The sequence below is a fragment of the Oncorhynchus mykiss genome, chromosome 13 (genome assembly GCF_057628025.1).
Source record: "Oncorhynchus mykiss isolate SJ-2025 chromosome 13, ASM5762802v1, whole genome shotgun sequence".
Lineage (NCBI taxonomy): Eukaryota > Metazoa > Chordata > Actinopteri > Salmoniformes > Salmonidae > Oncorhynchus > Oncorhynchus mykiss.
In genome coordinates, this window is record NC_143034.1 from 8,913,130 (window position 1) to 8,930,285 (window position 17,156).

Consider the following 17,156-nt stretch of genomic DNA (forward strand, 5'->3'; position numbering starts at 1 on the left):
TGTATGAACCTTTGGTCCTGAATACAAACTGTTATGTTTGGGGGAAATCCAATACAACACATTAATGAGTACCACTCTCCATATTTTCAAGCACAGTGGTGGCTGCATCATGTTATGGGTATGCTTTTAATCAATAAGGACTGGAGTTTTAGAATGGAGCCAAGCACAGGCAAAATCCTAGAGGAAAACCTGGTTCAGTCTGCTTTTCACCAGACACTGAGAGATGAATACACCTTTCAGCAGGACAATAACCTAAAACACAAGGCCAAATCTACACTGTAGTTGCTTACCAAAGAAGACAGGGAATGTTCCTGAGTGGCTGAGTTACAGTTTTGACTTAAATGTATATGAAAATCTAAGGCAAGGCCTGAAAACGGTTGTCTTGCAATGATCAACAACCAATTTGACAGATTTTGAAGATTTTTTCAAAGAATAATGGGCAAATGTTGCACAATCCAGGTGTGGAATGCTCTTAGAGACTTACCCAGAAAGGTGCTACTACAAAGTATTGACACAGGGGTATGAATACTTATGTAAACAAAATATTTCAGTATTTTAATTTTCAATAAATTTGAACACATTTCCTAAAAACATGTTTTCACTATGTGTAATCTATGCATCTATATGTAATTTTATGAATAGACAAGTAAAAAAAAAACATGGTAGGTCTCATACGGGTAACGAATTGAATTTCACCCCTGGTCCTAGGTACATGATGTCTTGTGTTGCCTTTATCATGTCCACCTAATAAACAGGTGATTGTTGATAACATGGTTCGGTCATTTAATGAGGAACTGGCTTCTACTGTCTGGTACAACTTATCCTATCATTCACCGGAAGAGAGAGAAGGGATGGAGTGGGTGTGAAGGTTTGAAGAATTGTCAAGTCTTGAAATAAGGGCTTTTATTTAGAAGGATTTCTTATTACCATACCGGAAATGACGCCATCGACATGCTCCCGGAGGTCAAAAAGGTATACATCAGAACACATCGGAAGGAAAGTCACAGACGATATAATAAAATATATTTAGAGTAATCAGGTATTTCGTATGCGTATATAGCGAAATGATATTCACTTTGTCGATAGGTATAGCCAGAACCATGTAGTCGTAAACTAGCTAGGTCCACATGGACAGCTAGCTAAGTTAGCCCACGCTGATCTAGCTAGCTCCGCTAACGTTAGCTGCCTTGTACACCGCTAGCTATCTAGCTGTAGTTGTTGTAGCGTGGACTGTAAGATAAACCCAATATCACAGTCCACACTATAACAGCTATTGGATGTATTATGCTTGCTAGTTACGTCCTGACTGATTTGCTCCAATGTTGGGATTGATTTGGGTCCCCAACACAACACGAATAGAATAGCTAAGTAACTAGCTAGCCAGCTAACTCATGCTAACAGAGCAATGGCCACGTTCCAGGCTGATCTCAAAACGGCTGGTTATATGTTTTAAATATCAGTTAATAATGACATGAAATTACAGATGAGTGTTTTGATGTATAAATATTTTTTACAGGTACTCTAAAGTCCTGCCATTGACTGCATTGTCGTTGTTGCCACACGAGCAGAACAATATGAATCCACTCAGTTCAGAGAAGGAAACATTGATGGATGAAATCGAAAAGAGTTTATGGAATTTAACTGAGGACAATTTACGCTACCTGTGTGAACGTTGTGGAATGGATGGCTCTGAAATTAAAGTTATGAATCATCGCTTATTAAGGCGTAAAGTCATGGAGGAAATGTGGGACAATACGGAGTCAATGAAATCAGAGCAGGGAATGTCTTGGTTAGTCCAACTGAAAGAGGACATCAGGAGGACACAGGAGGAGGGTAGCAGTGCACTTATGAGTCCCGGCCAATCAGATGATGTAGACCGCAATGAAGAACACAACAAGGGGGACAGGGATTGGTTGCCTAGCAACGGACTGACAGCGGAACCCTTGCATCCCAGCCAATGTGATGATGATGATGCTGTAGACTGTGATGAAGATTGGAATGAAGAGGGAGGAGCTGGGTTGCTTAGCAATGGACTGGAGGCGGAGTCAGCTCCAGAGAGCCACAGTTACGTGAGTATTTCCCAGGCAGAAAGTGTTCTGTTTGTCAACAGTCTTCCCCTTGATTCCTTGACCTCCTATAAATGCATTGAAGGAGAATATCGGAGGTTCCTCCTCTTGGGACTTTTATCCTCCAATGTCTTTTAAGAAGACCAAGTAATCAAAGATGATGGGAGTCAAGGAAAGCCCTTTGAGATCACCTTTAAAAAAACAACAACATTTTAGTCACTTAGCAGACACTCTTATCCAGAGAGACTTACATTTATTTAACTAGGCAAGTCAGTTAAGAGCAAATTCTTATTTGCAGTGACGGCCTAACCCCGGGCCAAACCCTAATCCGGAGGGCGCTGGGCCAATTGTGCGCCGCCCTAACATGAGCAATTTGGGTTAAGTGCCTTGCTTAAGGACACTTTGACAGATTTTTCACTTTGTCGGCTTGAGGATTTAAACCAGCAACCTTTCGGTTATTTGTCCAATGCTCTTAATCACTAGGCTACATTTTGAGACTTCACAATTCCTTGACAAGTACGAGAGTGTTTCTCACCCTGATTCTCTATTTTTATGATTTCCAGGACAAGCCTCCACCACCCCCCTCCCCTCTCCCAGAGTCTCCAGGTCATGCCTCTCCCAGCAGGGCAGTATTGTGCGGTCTGAAGAGGGTGTCTGTACGGCTCGACGACTGCAGGAAGACACCGGGGCAGAGTAGCCATATAATACACAAGACAACACAGACAGGAGAGAAACCCCACAGCTGGTCTAATGCTGAACAACACAAAACCCTCTCAGGAGACAGGCCTGGCTCCCACATCTGTGATCACTGTGGGAAGAATTTTGTCACAGCTACCAACCTGAAAACACATTTACTGTGTCTGTCTGGAGAGAAACCTTACATGTGCTCTGAATGTGGAAAGAGATTCACGCAGGCCGGCAATCTTAAGAGACACCAGAGAACTCATACTGGGGAGAAGCCGTTTGTTTGTCCTCGTTGTGGGAAAGACTACAATGATTCTGGAAACTTAAAGAAACACATGAGGTCCCATGCTGTTAAACAACACACAGGGAACCCCAAAGTGAAACCTTACCTCTGCTCTGATTGTGGGAAGCAATTCATTGGAAAACAAAGCCTTGAATATCACCGGGAGGTTTTTCACACAGATCACCCTCACCGCTGTGGTCAATGTAAGAAGAGCTTCATAACTGCAGCAAGATTGGAATCGCACATAAAAACAAGGCACCCGCCAAGTGATCCTCTGAAGAATCCACACGTGTGCTTGGAATGTGGAAGGGGATTCCCTGTGGCCGCCAGTCTTAAAAGACACCTGAGAATTCATTCTGAGGAGAAACCGTACTCCTGCCCTCAGTGTGGAAACAGTTACAGTGATCGTGGAAATTTAAAGAAACACATCAGAACTCACACAGAGGAGAAACCCTACCACTGCTTGGTGTGCGGGATGAAGTTTCGTCATACAAAAACGTTACAACGGCATCACCAGGAGAACCACAAGGGGGAGACACTGGGTCCCATCCACAGGCACCAAGACCCTCTTCCATGCCCCCACTGCGGGGAGGAGTTCTCTACCAAGGCTCTTCTGAAGGATCATCTACGGACCCACCCTAGCCGGGTCCACTGCTCCCAGTGCGACAAGACCTTTTCCAATAAAGGTAACTTACTTGTTCATCAGCGGATACACACTGGAGAGAGGCCTTACCTTTGCCCTCAGTGTGGGAAGAGTTTCTCTCTGGCAGGGAGTTTAAAACTTCATCTCCGGATTCATGCGGGTGAGAAACCTTACTGCTGTACTTACTGTGACAAGAGATTCACAAGGAAGGGCCATTGCAATAGCCACATGCGAATCCACACTGGAGAGAAACCGTACCAATGCCCTGACTGCGGGAGGAGGTTTGCTGACGGTAACGTCCTGAAAAACCACCGGCGGACCCACACAGGAGAGAAACCGTTCCAGTGCCGCATGTGTGATAAAGCCTTCGCCCAGTTGACCAGTCTGAAGAAACATCAGGAGACACACAGCCATAATCACACTGTAAGATAAAGCCTTGGCCCAGTTGACCAGTCTGAAGAAACATCAGGAGACACAAATCCAGACCGTCTCTGTCGGGAATCGCTATGTACCACACAATCAGTCCATCCCTTATACTTACCCACCCTGTCCCTTTGGCCCTCACCTTTCCATGTTGGCAGTTCTAGGGAGGGATTTGGGACCAGGTGACTGAAGTTACCAAAGACAAACAGCTGTAAATACAACTTTGTATCTCCGACTTCCTCTCATTAGGGGCCATCGGAAGGCATTGGATCAGGTGTCTTCTTGATCTCTGGTTTTAAAAGACTTGTCAGCAATCTTACCAACCATGACCAGTTCATTTTAAATGACTAATGTGGGTATCCTGTTAGCCTGACATCCAGACCTGTTTTGTGCTAACATTCCACTCTCCATGCCATGTTTGGCATATTAGAATTAGAAAAAATGGATACTGTGTGGAATGTAAGCACAACTAGACTGCTACCCAGGCTAGTATCTTGTATGTCTAACAAATTTTTTTTTTTCTGTCTCAAACTGAAATGATTCTGCTCGGCTCCCCGTTCAAGTTGAGTTCACATTTTAGCCCGGGAGTTTTTGTATTAACTGTTGATGTTTAGATATGTTGTCCATTTGAATTTATTGCTGAACCCCAACTACAGTTAATAAAAATGGTGACAGCAAGATTTTTGAGTAACAATGTTTATGCATAACCTAGGGTCCTAGCATAACCTAGGGTCCTAGCATAACCTAGGGTCCTAGTATAACCTAGGGTTCTAGTATAACCAAGGGTCCTAGTATAACCTAGGGTCCTAGCATAATCTAGGTTCCTGGCATAACCTAGGGTCTAAGCATAACCTAGGGTTCAAGTATAACCTAGTGTCCTGGCATAACCTAGGGTCTAAGCATAACCTAGGGTTCAAGTATAACCTAGGGTCCTGGCATAACCTAGGGTCCTGGCATAACCTAGGGTCACAGCATAACCTAGGGTCCTGGCATAACCTAGGGTCACAGCATAACCTAGGGTCCTGGCATAACCTAGGGTTCAAGTATAACCTAGGGTCACAGCATAACCTAGGGTCCTGGCATAACCTAGGGTCACAGCATAACCTAGGGTCCTGGCATAACCTAGGGTTCAAGCATAACCTAGGATTCAAGCTGTAGTAGGACGTCCCTTGGGGGTATCCGTACCTATGTAGGACATGCGAGGTTTAGGTTAGTAAACAGGCTGGAGCTAGAACTTCGTTGTCGTGCGTCCTTATTTTAAATAATACTACATGGTGTCAGAAGTGGTTTTAAAATTCACAGAAACGTGAAGGACGTACCAAGTAAATCATACATTCAGGTTGTTTCAAAGCAGGGAGGGCACAGTGTTGGAGATAAAACAGCGCATATCATTATTTTGCTAGCTAACGAGCAAGGACTAAGTTACTGCTAAGCAACATGTTGCACGAGGAAGAAGCTGGCGGGATTTCAGGGTTTGCGACTCTCAAGTTCAACGGGCTCTGGCGCAAACACGGACAGGCCAGTGGCTTGTGCTGACGGATTTCCCATTAGTCCCCCGGAGTATTTTCATTGTATGGACATTCAAAACTGGCCGAAATGGATCAGGCGCTTTGAAAGGCACAGGGTAGCATCAGGCTTAAACGTGAAAAATGAGGCATTTCAAGTGAATACACTGATCTACTCTATGGGTGATGAAGCCGAGGATATATTAAATGCTTCAACGTTGACCGAGGAAGAGAAACTTAACCACAGTGGCGTTTTAAAGACTGTTTTGAAACGCATTTTGTAGGGAGACGCAACATTATATTTGAGAGAGCTAGGTTTAATATGCGCAAACAGGAGCAGGGTGAAACCACTGACAGTTTTATCACAGCTGTTCACAAACTAGCAGAACATTGTCAGTTTGGCGCGCTCAGGGAAGAGCTGATCCGAGTTCGGATTATAGTGGTAATAAGAAATATATCACTTTCTGAAAAGTTACAGTTTGATTCCCAGTTTACCTTGTCCAAAGCTGTAAACCAGGTTAGGCAGAGTGAGACAGTGAAAAGCCAGCAGACGATTCTGCGCGACAGCAGCTCCTTGCAGAGCGAAGAGAGTGAGGAAATCCATGCATTTTCATACCGAGCTAAAAAAAAACGGAGGAGAACACAGAACAGAGACACACACGGAGAAAACAATCACAGACAGCACCAATAGCTAGTTCAAGTGTTTGTCGCAAATGTGGGAAGTCCCCCTTTTCCACAGATGGAAAGATTGCCCAGCAAAGGATGCGGAATGCAGGAAATGTCACAGGAGAGGAACTTTTCAGCTGTCTGTCGATTAAAGCAAATGCATGAGGTTTCAGAGGAGGTACAAGCAGGACAGCATCTTTCTGGGAGAAGTAAAGGAAAACAACGCTGGCTGGCATTCAGACATTAAACTCAATGGGGAGATTGTGTCATTTAAACTAGTCACTGGGGCAGCAGTGACAGCTATCCCAACTAGGCTGTATAGCTATAGCAGAGATGGCCCTTTGCTCTCTACAAACAAAAAACTGTACGGGCCCAGTAATACGATTTAACCAGTGGTAGTTCACTTGGTGATTAAACTGGAGAGTAAAGACAAAAGTGCCATCCAGCCTGTCTTCGCCAGACCGTTGCTGGGGCTGCCAGTAATTGAAGCATTGCAACTCATTGAGAGAGTGAGTGAACTGGAGGACCCAGGTGACGTTTTCAAAAATAAGTATTTTCTGGTCTAGGAAGGATAGAAGGTGACTACAAAATCCGCTTGAAAGAGGATGCTGCCTAGTGGGTGGGCCTGGCTGCCTAGTGGGTGGGCCTGGATCCCCAGTGGGTGGGCCTACACACTCCCAAGCCCACCCATGGCTTCACCCATGCCCAGTCATGTGAAATCCAGATTAAGTCCTGATGAATTTATTTCAATTGATTGATTTTCTTATAAGAACTGTAACTCTGTAAAATCATTGAAGGTTGCGTTTGTTTATATTTTTGTTCAGTATATTTCGCCGCCGTTGTGACTGTTGTCTTTTCGTCATCTCGGCCTTACTGTAATATCACGGCGGCGTATGAATGAATGGGTTTATAGAGCAATCAACGCAATTATCACAATGTAATATGGCTTTTTTTTGTTTTTCCTTTAGTTAACAACTAATTCTTATTTTCAATGACGGCCTAGGAACAGTGGGTTAACTGCCTGTTCAGGGACAGAGCGAGCTGACCTTGTCAGCTCGGGGGTTTGAACTTGCAACCTTCCGGTTACTAGTCCAACGCTCTAACCACTAGGCTACCCTGCCCCAGTGATTTAACCCGCTCACCGCTACTGCTTTAAGAGCCGCAAAACGAGCAGCAACGCTCCTCAGGGTGTGAACTCTGTCGATTTGGAAAGTAGAAGTGCTCCTGAGTAGAATGGATCCATCTCTTACTGCGACACAACGTACAGGCAATTATGTACAGTCCAATAAATGATGAGAGTACACACACACACACACACACACACACACACAAACACACACACATATACACACACACACACATATACACACACACACACACACACACAGACACACACACAGACACACACACACACACACACCAAAAAAACATTGTTGACCATTTAAATAGCAACAATTGTACACATTTTCCATTTATTTTCGCCCAAATGATTAATTTACAAAGTATACAGGACTGGACTCTTATTCTGAAAGATTCCAAAACTTCCGTGACACGGAAGTGCTTAGTTATGCCAGAGCTATTATAGAATGAGGAGATAAGAATCTCAGCTGGACCCGAATGTCGACCCATATGCAGTGGTGTAAATAAAGTACTTTAAAATACTATTTAAGTCGTTTTTCGGGGGGGATATCTGTACTTTACTTTACTATTTATATTTTTCACAACTTGCATTTTTACTCCCCTTCAGTCCTAAAGAAAATCGTGTACTTTTTACTCCATACATTTTCCCTGACACCCAAATACATTCTGAATGCTTAGCAGTTCAGTAAAATTGTCAAATTTACCCACTTTATCAAGAGAAAGTCCCTGATCATCCCTTCTGCCTCTGATCTGGCAGACTCCCTAAACACAAATGCATCGTTTGTAAATTATGTCTGGGTGTTGGAGTGTGCCCCCTGGCTATCCATACATTTAAAAAACAAGAAAATTGTGTCTGGTTTACTTCATATAAGGAATGTGAAATTATTTATAATTTTACTTTTGATACTTAAGTATGTTTAAAACCAAATACTTTTAGACTTTTACTCAAGTAGTATTTTACTGGGTGACTTTCACTTCTACTTTTCTATTCAGGTATTTAAACTTTTACTGAAGTTTGACAATTGGGTACTTTTTCGATCTCTGCCAACATGAATGTCGAACAATGTGTTGCGTCACGTGGTTGTAAAAAACGAATCGGCACGCAATTCCTTCATAAAAGTCAGGGAATGGGTCGAGACACCGGCCTATTTTCCTCAATAGTACGTAATGTCATGATTTTAAAGCTATACGATATCACAGGGAACAAGTTAATTATCTCACACCCCGATAAACAAAAATGTTGAATGTTGCACTTCTTGTTCACGTAATTCATGCTAATGTTGGGTTTTTGAGCTGCAGCCCAATGGACTCCCATTCACTTCCTTAAAGGAGTGGGCGCGTTGTCCAATAATCACCCAGAATGCACCACGCGGCCCATTGACGAAGCATGGGCAACACAACCAATGGTCCTTAACACGATTACACTGGAGTTTCTCATCTCCATAACTGTATCTCTGGTTATTCTTGCCCGCTTCACAACGGTATCAATACCAAAGATGGTGGACGCCATTCTTCTTTGATTGAAGCAAGAATGGGACAATTTTGGAATATAGCTGGTCAGTAAAGCATTAGGTGTCGGGATTATTCAAACGATGTAGTTAGTTCGTCGTTAGGGTTGCATAGCTTAGTTACTGTTATGTACCTGCTCTTCAGATTGCTACTTTTTTTTACTTGGGTTGCTAGCTGCTCAATAGCTCCTGCTAACTCATTTGAATCTCTGCTCAAACATCGTCGATACAGGAATAAAACGACAATTGTTTTCTGTATGGTACGAACAGGGAGGGGACTCTACATATAATTAATGAGCTGTTGTACCTAATGTTTCTGTTATGTTATTTTCGCTAGCTAGCTTCTAAAATTCCAAATTGTAACCTTCAAAATAAAAGTCCTCATTTGTGGAAACCTTTTCAATTTAAATGGTATTAAAGATCACTAATATTGTTCTATTTATATTGTTCTATTAAGTAAACATGAAATGGTGACGGGGAAATATAGAACATTTGAACATTTGATGGACTTGACAGAAATAGAATGTCACGACATATTTGACGGTACAAAAGGCTTTTGTCCCCATTAGGACGGGGTTCGTTTTACTGGGGGAGATCGCGTAAAGTAATTATGAGCACAGAACTCAACTAACCGAATTTTTTTCCCCTTGCGAATCTGGCATGTCCAGTAATTTTCACATGGAGGGAGAATAATAATTCTAGCCGGAATAACCTACAGTCTTTTTTTTTTGTTGCAAACTCCAAGATCCTCTGATAGTACTTATCCTTAGCGAATCGACATCACTGTGTTTTGAGCGCTATTACAGTGTTTAATAGGTGCTGCTTGCAGTTTGGGTAAGAACATGGGAACAAAGGCTGTGCAGTGCTAGCTATGTACATAGCCTACAGATTAATTCAATGTGTCTGTCATATATAAACCTTCCTAGTGCCTATTTCTCTTTTTAAAAGATTAAACGCATGATATTCTGCCAATTCATTGATAAATGGCCAAATATAACAGTTTGAAATAGATGTCAGCGTACAGTTCACGGTTCTTATTGATATTATTTAGATTTTCTCCAATCTTAATGCAAGTCAATATTATATTAGGCTATCCATATGTAACAGTATAAGTTTAGACCGTCCCCTCGCCCATACCCGGGCGCCTCTGCACACATCAACAACAGTCACCCACGAAGCATCGTTACCCATCGCTCCACAAAAGCCGCGGCCCTTGCAGAGCAAGGGGAACTACTACTTCGAGGTCTCAGAGCAAGTGACGTCACTGATTGAAACGCTATTTAGCGCCCACGCTAAGCTAGCCGTTTCACATCCGTTACACATAGACACGTTGCAATATCTGCACGCCTAGAACAGCCTCCAGGCTTCTATCATAACGGTCAAGTTTGAACGAGGAAAAATATAAATAAATTACAGGGAAAAAAAAAAAATTACAGGAAAAAAAAAAAAAACTGATCTTGTCCGACTTGACCTTTTCACCATGTCTGCCTATTTTTACACAGGTGACCTCACAAAGAGATTCCACAGGTGACCTCACAAAGAGATTCCACAGGTGACCTCACAAAGAGATTCCATTGTTCTGGTGACAGGAAGAAGATCTGGTGTTCTGAGATAACGCTCACTCTGGAATAACTGGCCAAACAGCACCTCCTGAAGCTTCCTGTGTGGTGCAGCGGTCTAAGACACTGCATCTCAGTGCTAGAAGTCGTCACTACAGACCCTGGTTTGATTCCAGGCTGTATCACAGTGGTCCAAGACACTGCATCTCAGTGCTAGAGGTCGTCACTACAGACCTTGGTTTGAGTCCAGGCTGTATCACAGCGGTCTAAGACACTGCATCTCAGTGCTAGAGGTCGTCACTACAGACCCTGGTTTAATTCCAGGCTGTATCACAGCGGTCTAAGACACTGCATCTCAGTGCTAGAGGTCGTCACTACAGACACCCTTATTCCAGGCTGTATCACAACCGGCCGTGATTGGGACTCCTATAGGGTGGCGCACAATTGGCCCAGTGTCGTCCGGGTTTGACCCGGTGTAGTCCATCATTATGAATAAGAATTTGTTCTTAACTGACTTGCTTAGTTAAATAAAAACTAAAACTCTCAGTGTAAAGGGAGATATATGAGACGCCTCACATTAGTGACATCTACGGTCAATAACCAGTTGTTATAGATTTTTTTTAAACCAAGAAACATTCTAACTTTGCTGAGACAAAATGAGTTCAGAGAAGGAAACATTGATGGATGAAATCGAAAAGAGTTTATGGAATTTAACTGAGGACAATTTACGCTACCTGTGTGAACGTCATGGCAAAGATGGCTCTGAAATTAAAGTTATGAATCATCGCTTATTAAGGCGTAAAGTCATGGAGGAAATGTGGGACAATACGGATTCAATGAAATCAGAGGAGCAGGGAATGTCTTGGTTAGTCCAACTGAAAGAGGACATCAGGAGGACACAGGAGGAGGGTAGCAGTGCACTCATGAGTCCCAGCCAATCAGATGACGTAGACTGGAATGAAGAGGGAGGAACTAGGTGGCCTAGCAACAGACTGGAGGCTAAATCTGATTTAGAGAGGCACACACCAGAGCAGAGGGAGAGTGATGTGACTACTTCCCAGTCTGAAAGTGTTTTTCTCAAACCACACTTGTGCACTAAATGTGGAAAGGGATTCCATCAGGCTGGCTGTCTTAAGAGACACCTGAGGACTCATACGGGGGAGAAACCATTTGTTTGCCCTTGTTGTGGGAGGGCTTGGAGTGATTCTGGAAACTTAAAGAGACACATGAGAAAAACTCACCCAGGAGAGGAGATGGTTGTTAAGAGGGTTGACACTCAGAGGAGTGACCCTACAGAGAGTAGGGAGGAAATGAATGTGGATTCAATTAAATCGGAGGAGCAGGGAACGTCTCGGTCACTCCAGCTGAAAGAGGAGGATGCTTGCGGTGCGCCCGTGAGTCCCAGCAAGGCTCATGCTGATGATGTAGACCGCAACGTTGAGGACAGGGATTGGTTGCCTGGCATCGGACTGAAGGCGGAGCCTATGAGTCCCAGACAATCCGATGATGACGCTGCAGACCGCAAAGAAGAATGGAACGAAGCGGGAGGCGCTACGTTGCCTAGCGATGGACTGGAGGCGGAGTCAGCTCGAGAGCGCCACAGTTGCGTGAGTATTTCCCAGTCATTATGTATTTTGTTTCCAACAGTCTTTCCTTGATTCCCCAACCTTCTTTTTATAAATGCGTTGGGAGGAGAGTAACTGAGGCTCCACCTCTTGGACTTTGTCTTTCAAAGCATTTTGAGAAGGAGGCAGAGTCATCGAGGATGAGAGTCATCGAGGATGAGAGTCATCGAGGATGAGAGTCATCGAGGATGAGAGTAATCGAGGATGAGAGTAATCGAGGATGAGAGTAATCTAGGATGAGAGTAATCTAGGATGAGAGTAATCGAGGATGAGAGTAAACGAGGATGAGAGTAATCGAGGAGGCAGAGTAATCGAGGATGAGAGTAATGGAGGATGAGAGTAATCGAGGATGAGAGTAATCGAGGATGAGAGTCATCGAGGATGAGAGTCATCTAGGATGAGAGTAATCGAGGATGAGAGTAATCGAGGATGAGAGTAATCTAGGATGAGAGTAATCTAGGATGAGAGTAATCGAGGATGAGAGTAAACGAGGATGAGAGTAATCGAGGAGGCAGAGTAATCGAGGATGAGAGTAATGGAGGATGAGAGTAATCGAGGATGAGAGTAATCGAGGATGAGAGTAATCGAGGATGAGAGTCATCGAGGATGAGAGTCATCTAGGATGAGAGTAATCGAGGATGAGAGTCATTGAGGATGAGAGTAATCTAGGATGAGAGTCATCTAGGATGAGAGTAATCGAGGATGAGAGTCATCTAGGATGAGAGTCATCGAGGATGAGAGTCATCTAGGATGAGAGTAATCTAGGATGATAGTAATCGAGGATGAGAGTAATCGAGGAGGCAGAGTAATCGAGGAGGCAGAGTAATCGAGGATGAGAGTAATCGAGGATGAGAGTAATCGAGGAAAGACTCTTGAGACTTCAAAATTCCTTGACAGGAAGGAGAGTTTCCCACACTAAGGGTTTTTCTGGATCAAAAATGGACTTGGGGTGGGCGTGGCATGGGGGCATGGCATGGGGGTGTGGCATGGGGGTGCGGCATAGGGGCGTGGCAATGGGTATGGCATGGGGGCGTGGCAATGGGCGGGTTCGGCCCATTGGCTCAGTTGAATTTTGGACAGCATCTTAGAGGCTCCCATCTTGGCGGTTTACAGAATTCGTAGCATTTTTAAGCCAATTTTCTGCAACTCTTCAAATTTTTCCATGGAGCTGAGAGAGATTTTTAACACATTTTTAAAGCAACATTTTTTTTTGCGTTTCTACGTAGTCTGCCATGGACCTGAGAGAAGATTTTGCCGTTTGAAGCTAATTTCCCTGAACTCTATGCATTTTGCCATGGTTAATGCTGTTTTATTTTGCTCAAACAAAAAAAATCTAAATCAATTCTGCTAAATGAATTGTTTTGAGCATTGTTTATTCTCCCTGACTGTCTAGTTTTTATTTTGATGATCGTTAGTTCTCAGATTACATTATTGATACATGTATCAGTCTGTTATCTTTTCTACATACTTTCTATCTGGTTTTAATCCTTTACCCTGAAAGTGTTTTTCAAGGACTTCAATAGCAGAAAAATCCCAGCACCCTGATTTTTGATTTCATGTCTATTTTTTCTGATTTCCAGGACAAGCCTCTCTTGCCCTCCTCCACCCTCGCAGAGTCCCCGAGTCGTGCCTCTCCCGGTGGCGCCTTATTGTGCGGTCTGAAGAGGGTGTCTGTGCGGCTTGTCGACTGCAGGAAGACACCGGGGCAGAGTGGCCTTCAAATACACAAGGCAACACAGACTGGAGAGAAACCCCACAGCTGGTCTAATGCTGAACAACACAAAACCCTCTCAGGAGACAGGCCTGGCTCCCATATCTGTGATCACTGCGGGAAGAATTTTACCACTGCTACCAATCTGAAAAGACACTTCCTGTATTTGTCTGGAGAGAAACCATACATGTGCTCTGAATGCGGAAAGAGATTCACGCAGGCCGGCAGTCTTAAGATACACCAGAGAACTCATACTGGGGAGAAACCGTACATCTGCCCTCGTTGTGGGAAGGCTTGGAGTGATTATGGAAACTTAAAGAGACACATGAGAAGGCATACTGTTAAACAATACACGGTGAAACCTCACCACTGCTCGGATTGTGGGAAACAATTCATTGTAAAATCAAGCCTTAAACATCACCGGCTAGTTTTTCACACAGATCACCCTCATCGCTGTGGTCAATGTAAGAAGAGCTTCATAACTGCAGAAAGACTGGAATCACACATAAAAACACAACACCCGCCAAGGGATCCTCTGAAGAACCCACACGTGTGCTCTGAATGTGGAAAGGGCTTCCATCAGGCCGGCTGTCTTAAGAGACACCTGAGAACTCATACGGGGGAGAAACCGTTTGTTTGCCCTCGTTGTGGGAGGGCTTGGAGTGATTCTGGAAACTTAAAGAGACACATGAGAAAAACTCACCCAGGAGAGGAGACGGTTGTTAAGAGGGTCGACACTCAGAGGAGTGAGCCTACAGAGAGTAGGGAGGAAATGAATGTGGATTCAATTAAATCAGAGGAGCAGGGAACGTCTCGGTCACTCCAGCTGAAAGAGGACATCAGAAGGATACTGGTGGATGCCAGCGGTGCACCAATGAGTCCCAACCAAGCCGATGATTATTCTGAAGACTGTGACGAGGGAGGAACTTGGTTGCCTAGCAAAAGACTGGAGGCGAAATCTGATCTAGAGAGGCACACGCCAGAGCAGAGGGAGAGTGATGTGACTACTTCCCAGTCAGAAAGTGTTTTTCTCAAACCACACTTGTGCACTAAATGTGGTAAGGGATTCAAAAAAGCCGGCTGTCTTAAGAGACACCTGAGGACTCATACGGGGGAGAAACCATTTGTTTGTTCTTGTTGTGGGAAGGCTTGGAGTGATTCTGGAAACTTAAAGAGACACATGAGAAAAACTCACCCAGGAGAGGAGATGGTTGTTAAGAGGGTCGACACTCAGAGGAGTGAGCCTACAGAGAGTAGGGAGGAAATGAATGTGGATTCAATTAAATCGGAGGAGCAGGGAACGTCTCGGTCACTCCAGCTGAAAGAAGAGGATGCTTGCGGTGCGCCCGTGAGTCCCAGACAGGCTCATGCTGATGATGTAGACTGCAACGTTGAGGACAGGGATTGGTTGCCTAGCATCGGACTGAAGGCAGAGCCCATGAGTCCCAGCCAATCCGAAGATGACACTGCAGACCGCAAAGAAGAATGGAACGAAGCGGAAGGCGCCCTTCGTTGTGGGAAGGCTTGGAGTTAATAAAGAGACCATGAAAAGAGCTCAACCACCACCCAATCAGCATGTCCCTTATCGCTACCCACCACCCAATCAGCATGTCCCTTATCCCTAACCAAGACCCAATCAGCATGTCCCTTATCCCCACCCAATCAGCATGTCCCTTATCCCTAACCAAGACCCAATCAGCATGTCCCTTATCCCTACCCACCATCCAATCAGCATGTCCCTTATCCCTATCCACCACCCAATCAGCATGTCCCTTATCCCTACCCACCAACCTGGTTTACACCTGTCCAATCCCTTACAGGTGTGTTTACTACTTCAAGGAAACAAGATGTGAAGCATGTGTTTTTTTTAAAGGGTTGTTTTAAAGGGATGTTGTAGTTGTTTTTAATGGAGACAGGTTAGAAGTAGAGACGGAGACAGATGAGGAGGGAAGACAGTGAGGAGTAGATGCAGGGATTGAACCCTGGACTCCAGTGGGGAGGCTGAGGCATACATAGAGCATCCAGCTGTGCTACCACAAGACTACAGGCTATGTACAGAAGGAAGCATTTCTAAAAGTATTGGAACACTGCCCTAGACTCAGCCGGTCCCAAATAACACCTTATGCTCTATATAGTGCACTACTTTTGACCCCTGCCCATCGGGGTGCCATTTTGGATTCAGGACGTCCCAAACCCCAACCTACCACGTGCCCTTGCTCGGCCCTCACTAGTGCTGTGGTGGTCAGCAGGTGATTGTCAAGTAAATAACTGCCGGTCTCATGGCAATTGACCATTTAATTATCATAAACATGTTTAACCTACAAGCCACTGATGCGGGCTCCCTAGTGGCGCAGCGGTCTAAGGCACTGCATCTCAGTACTACAGGCGTCACTACAGACCCTGGTTCGATTCCAGGCTGTAGCACAACTGGCCTTGATTGGAAGTCCCATAGGGCGGCACACAATTGGCCCAGCGTGGTTAGGGTTTGGCCGGGATAGGCCGTCATTGTAAATAAGAATTAGAATTTGTTCTTAACTAGTTAAATTATTATTTTATTATTTTTTAATTTTTTTTAAAAGTTTAATATATATAATATATCACAACGATTTAAAAAAAAGTGCAGACATTCGGATATTCTGTGTTGAACTGGGTTAACAAAGAAACTGGTTCTCTCATATGCTTCATTCAGAGTTATTTATTCTACTTTAACTGTGATACAAACATTGACATTGAGATATGTTCTTATTCTTAATATATTATAAGGCTGCCTGATGGCACTCTGATGATTTGAAGAAAAAAAAGTCGCAAGCTGAACACACTTCATCAGTCTCTCATTCACAATTTGGACAAGCACTTGATAATATTCTCAGCAGGCCTCGAGTTTCCCGGTGGCAGCCCCCTTGTGTGGCTGTAATGCCCCATAAAAAAAAAAAACGGTGCCTTTTACGGCCAATGTGGGTGTTATAATAATTATAATTACTCTCACTCACATGGTTCCTTCAGATGTAGCCAATGCCCGTCACGTGATTGGTCCATCTCGCAGTCATTTCAGCTAAGAAGTAATGAAGACAGACACATCGGGGGGGCGTAACTGCACGCGTCCAATTCCGTCACGTGATTGGTCCATCTCACAGTCATTTCAGCTGAGAAGTAATGAAGACAGACACATCGGGGGGCGTAACTGCGCGCGTCCAATTCCGAGGCGCATATTGAAAATGTTAGAGAGCTGTCCACATTTTACTTTTCGTCAGCCAATCAGATGAGTCGGTCTAACCAACAGCACTAGCTTATGCCCAATGTACTATCCCCCCCATAGTGCAATAGTTGACCTATGCTATTGGTC

At 44.2% G+C, this 17,156-nt stretch overlaps 2 protein-coding genes across 3 annotated transcripts; both read left to right on the top strand.

Moving 5' to 3' along the window:
* Positions 1-880: 880 nt before the first annotated feature.
* Positions 881-4,777, top strand: LOC110485356 (uncharacterized). 2 transcript variants are annotated; one of them, XM_021556428.3, is made up of 3 exons: positions 881-972; positions 1,517-2,069; positions 2,630-4,777. In XM_021556428.3, the coding sequence occupies exons 1-3, from the start codon at positions 938-940 to the stop codon at positions 4,106-4,108; spliced, it is 2,067 nt and encodes a 688-aa protein (XP_021412103.3). In that variant the 5' UTR covers positions 881-937; the 3' UTR covers positions 4,109-4,777. The 2 variants fall into 2 exon arrangements, with proteins under 2 accessions (XP_021412103.3, XP_090051202.1); XM_090195076.1 differs by having other exon boundaries at positions 949-1,039.
* A 4,004-nt stretch (positions 4,778-8,781) lies between these two features.
* Positions 8,782-16,488, top strand: LOC110485355 (uncharacterized). Its single transcript, XM_090195078.1, has 3 exons — positions 8,782-8,966; positions 10,421-12,084; positions 13,683-16,488. Exons 2-3 carry the CDS (start codon positions 11,134-11,136, stop codon positions 15,345-15,347), a joined length of 2,616 nt encoding a protein of 871 aa, XP_090051204.1. The 5' UTR covers positions 8,782-8,966; positions 10,421-11,133; the 3' UTR covers positions 15,348-16,488.
* The last annotated feature ends 668 nt before the right edge of the window (positions 16,489-17,156 follow it).

Bases quoted from the DNA above. Each gene is read 5' to 3' on its own strand.
- LOC110485356 (XM_021556428.3), top strand. From the start codon at position 938: ATGACGCCATCGACATGCTCCCGGAGGTCAAAAAG. The intron at 973-1,516 runs GTATACATCAGA...TATTTTTTACAG, and splicing joins TGCTCCCGGAGGTCAAAAAG to GTACTCTAAAGTCCTGCCAT. The intron at 2,070-2,629 runs GTGAGTATTTCC...TATGATTTCCAG, and splicing joins CTCCAGAGAGCCACAGTTAC to GACAAGCCTCCACCACCCCC.
- LOC110485355 (XM_090195078.1), top strand. From the start codon at position 11,134: ATGAGTTCAGAGAAGGAAACATTGATGGATGAAATCGAAAAGAGTTTA. The intron at 12,085-13,682 runs GTGAGTATTTCC...TCTGATTTCCAG, and splicing joins CTCGAGAGCGCCACAGTTGC to GACAAGCCTCTCTTGCCCTC.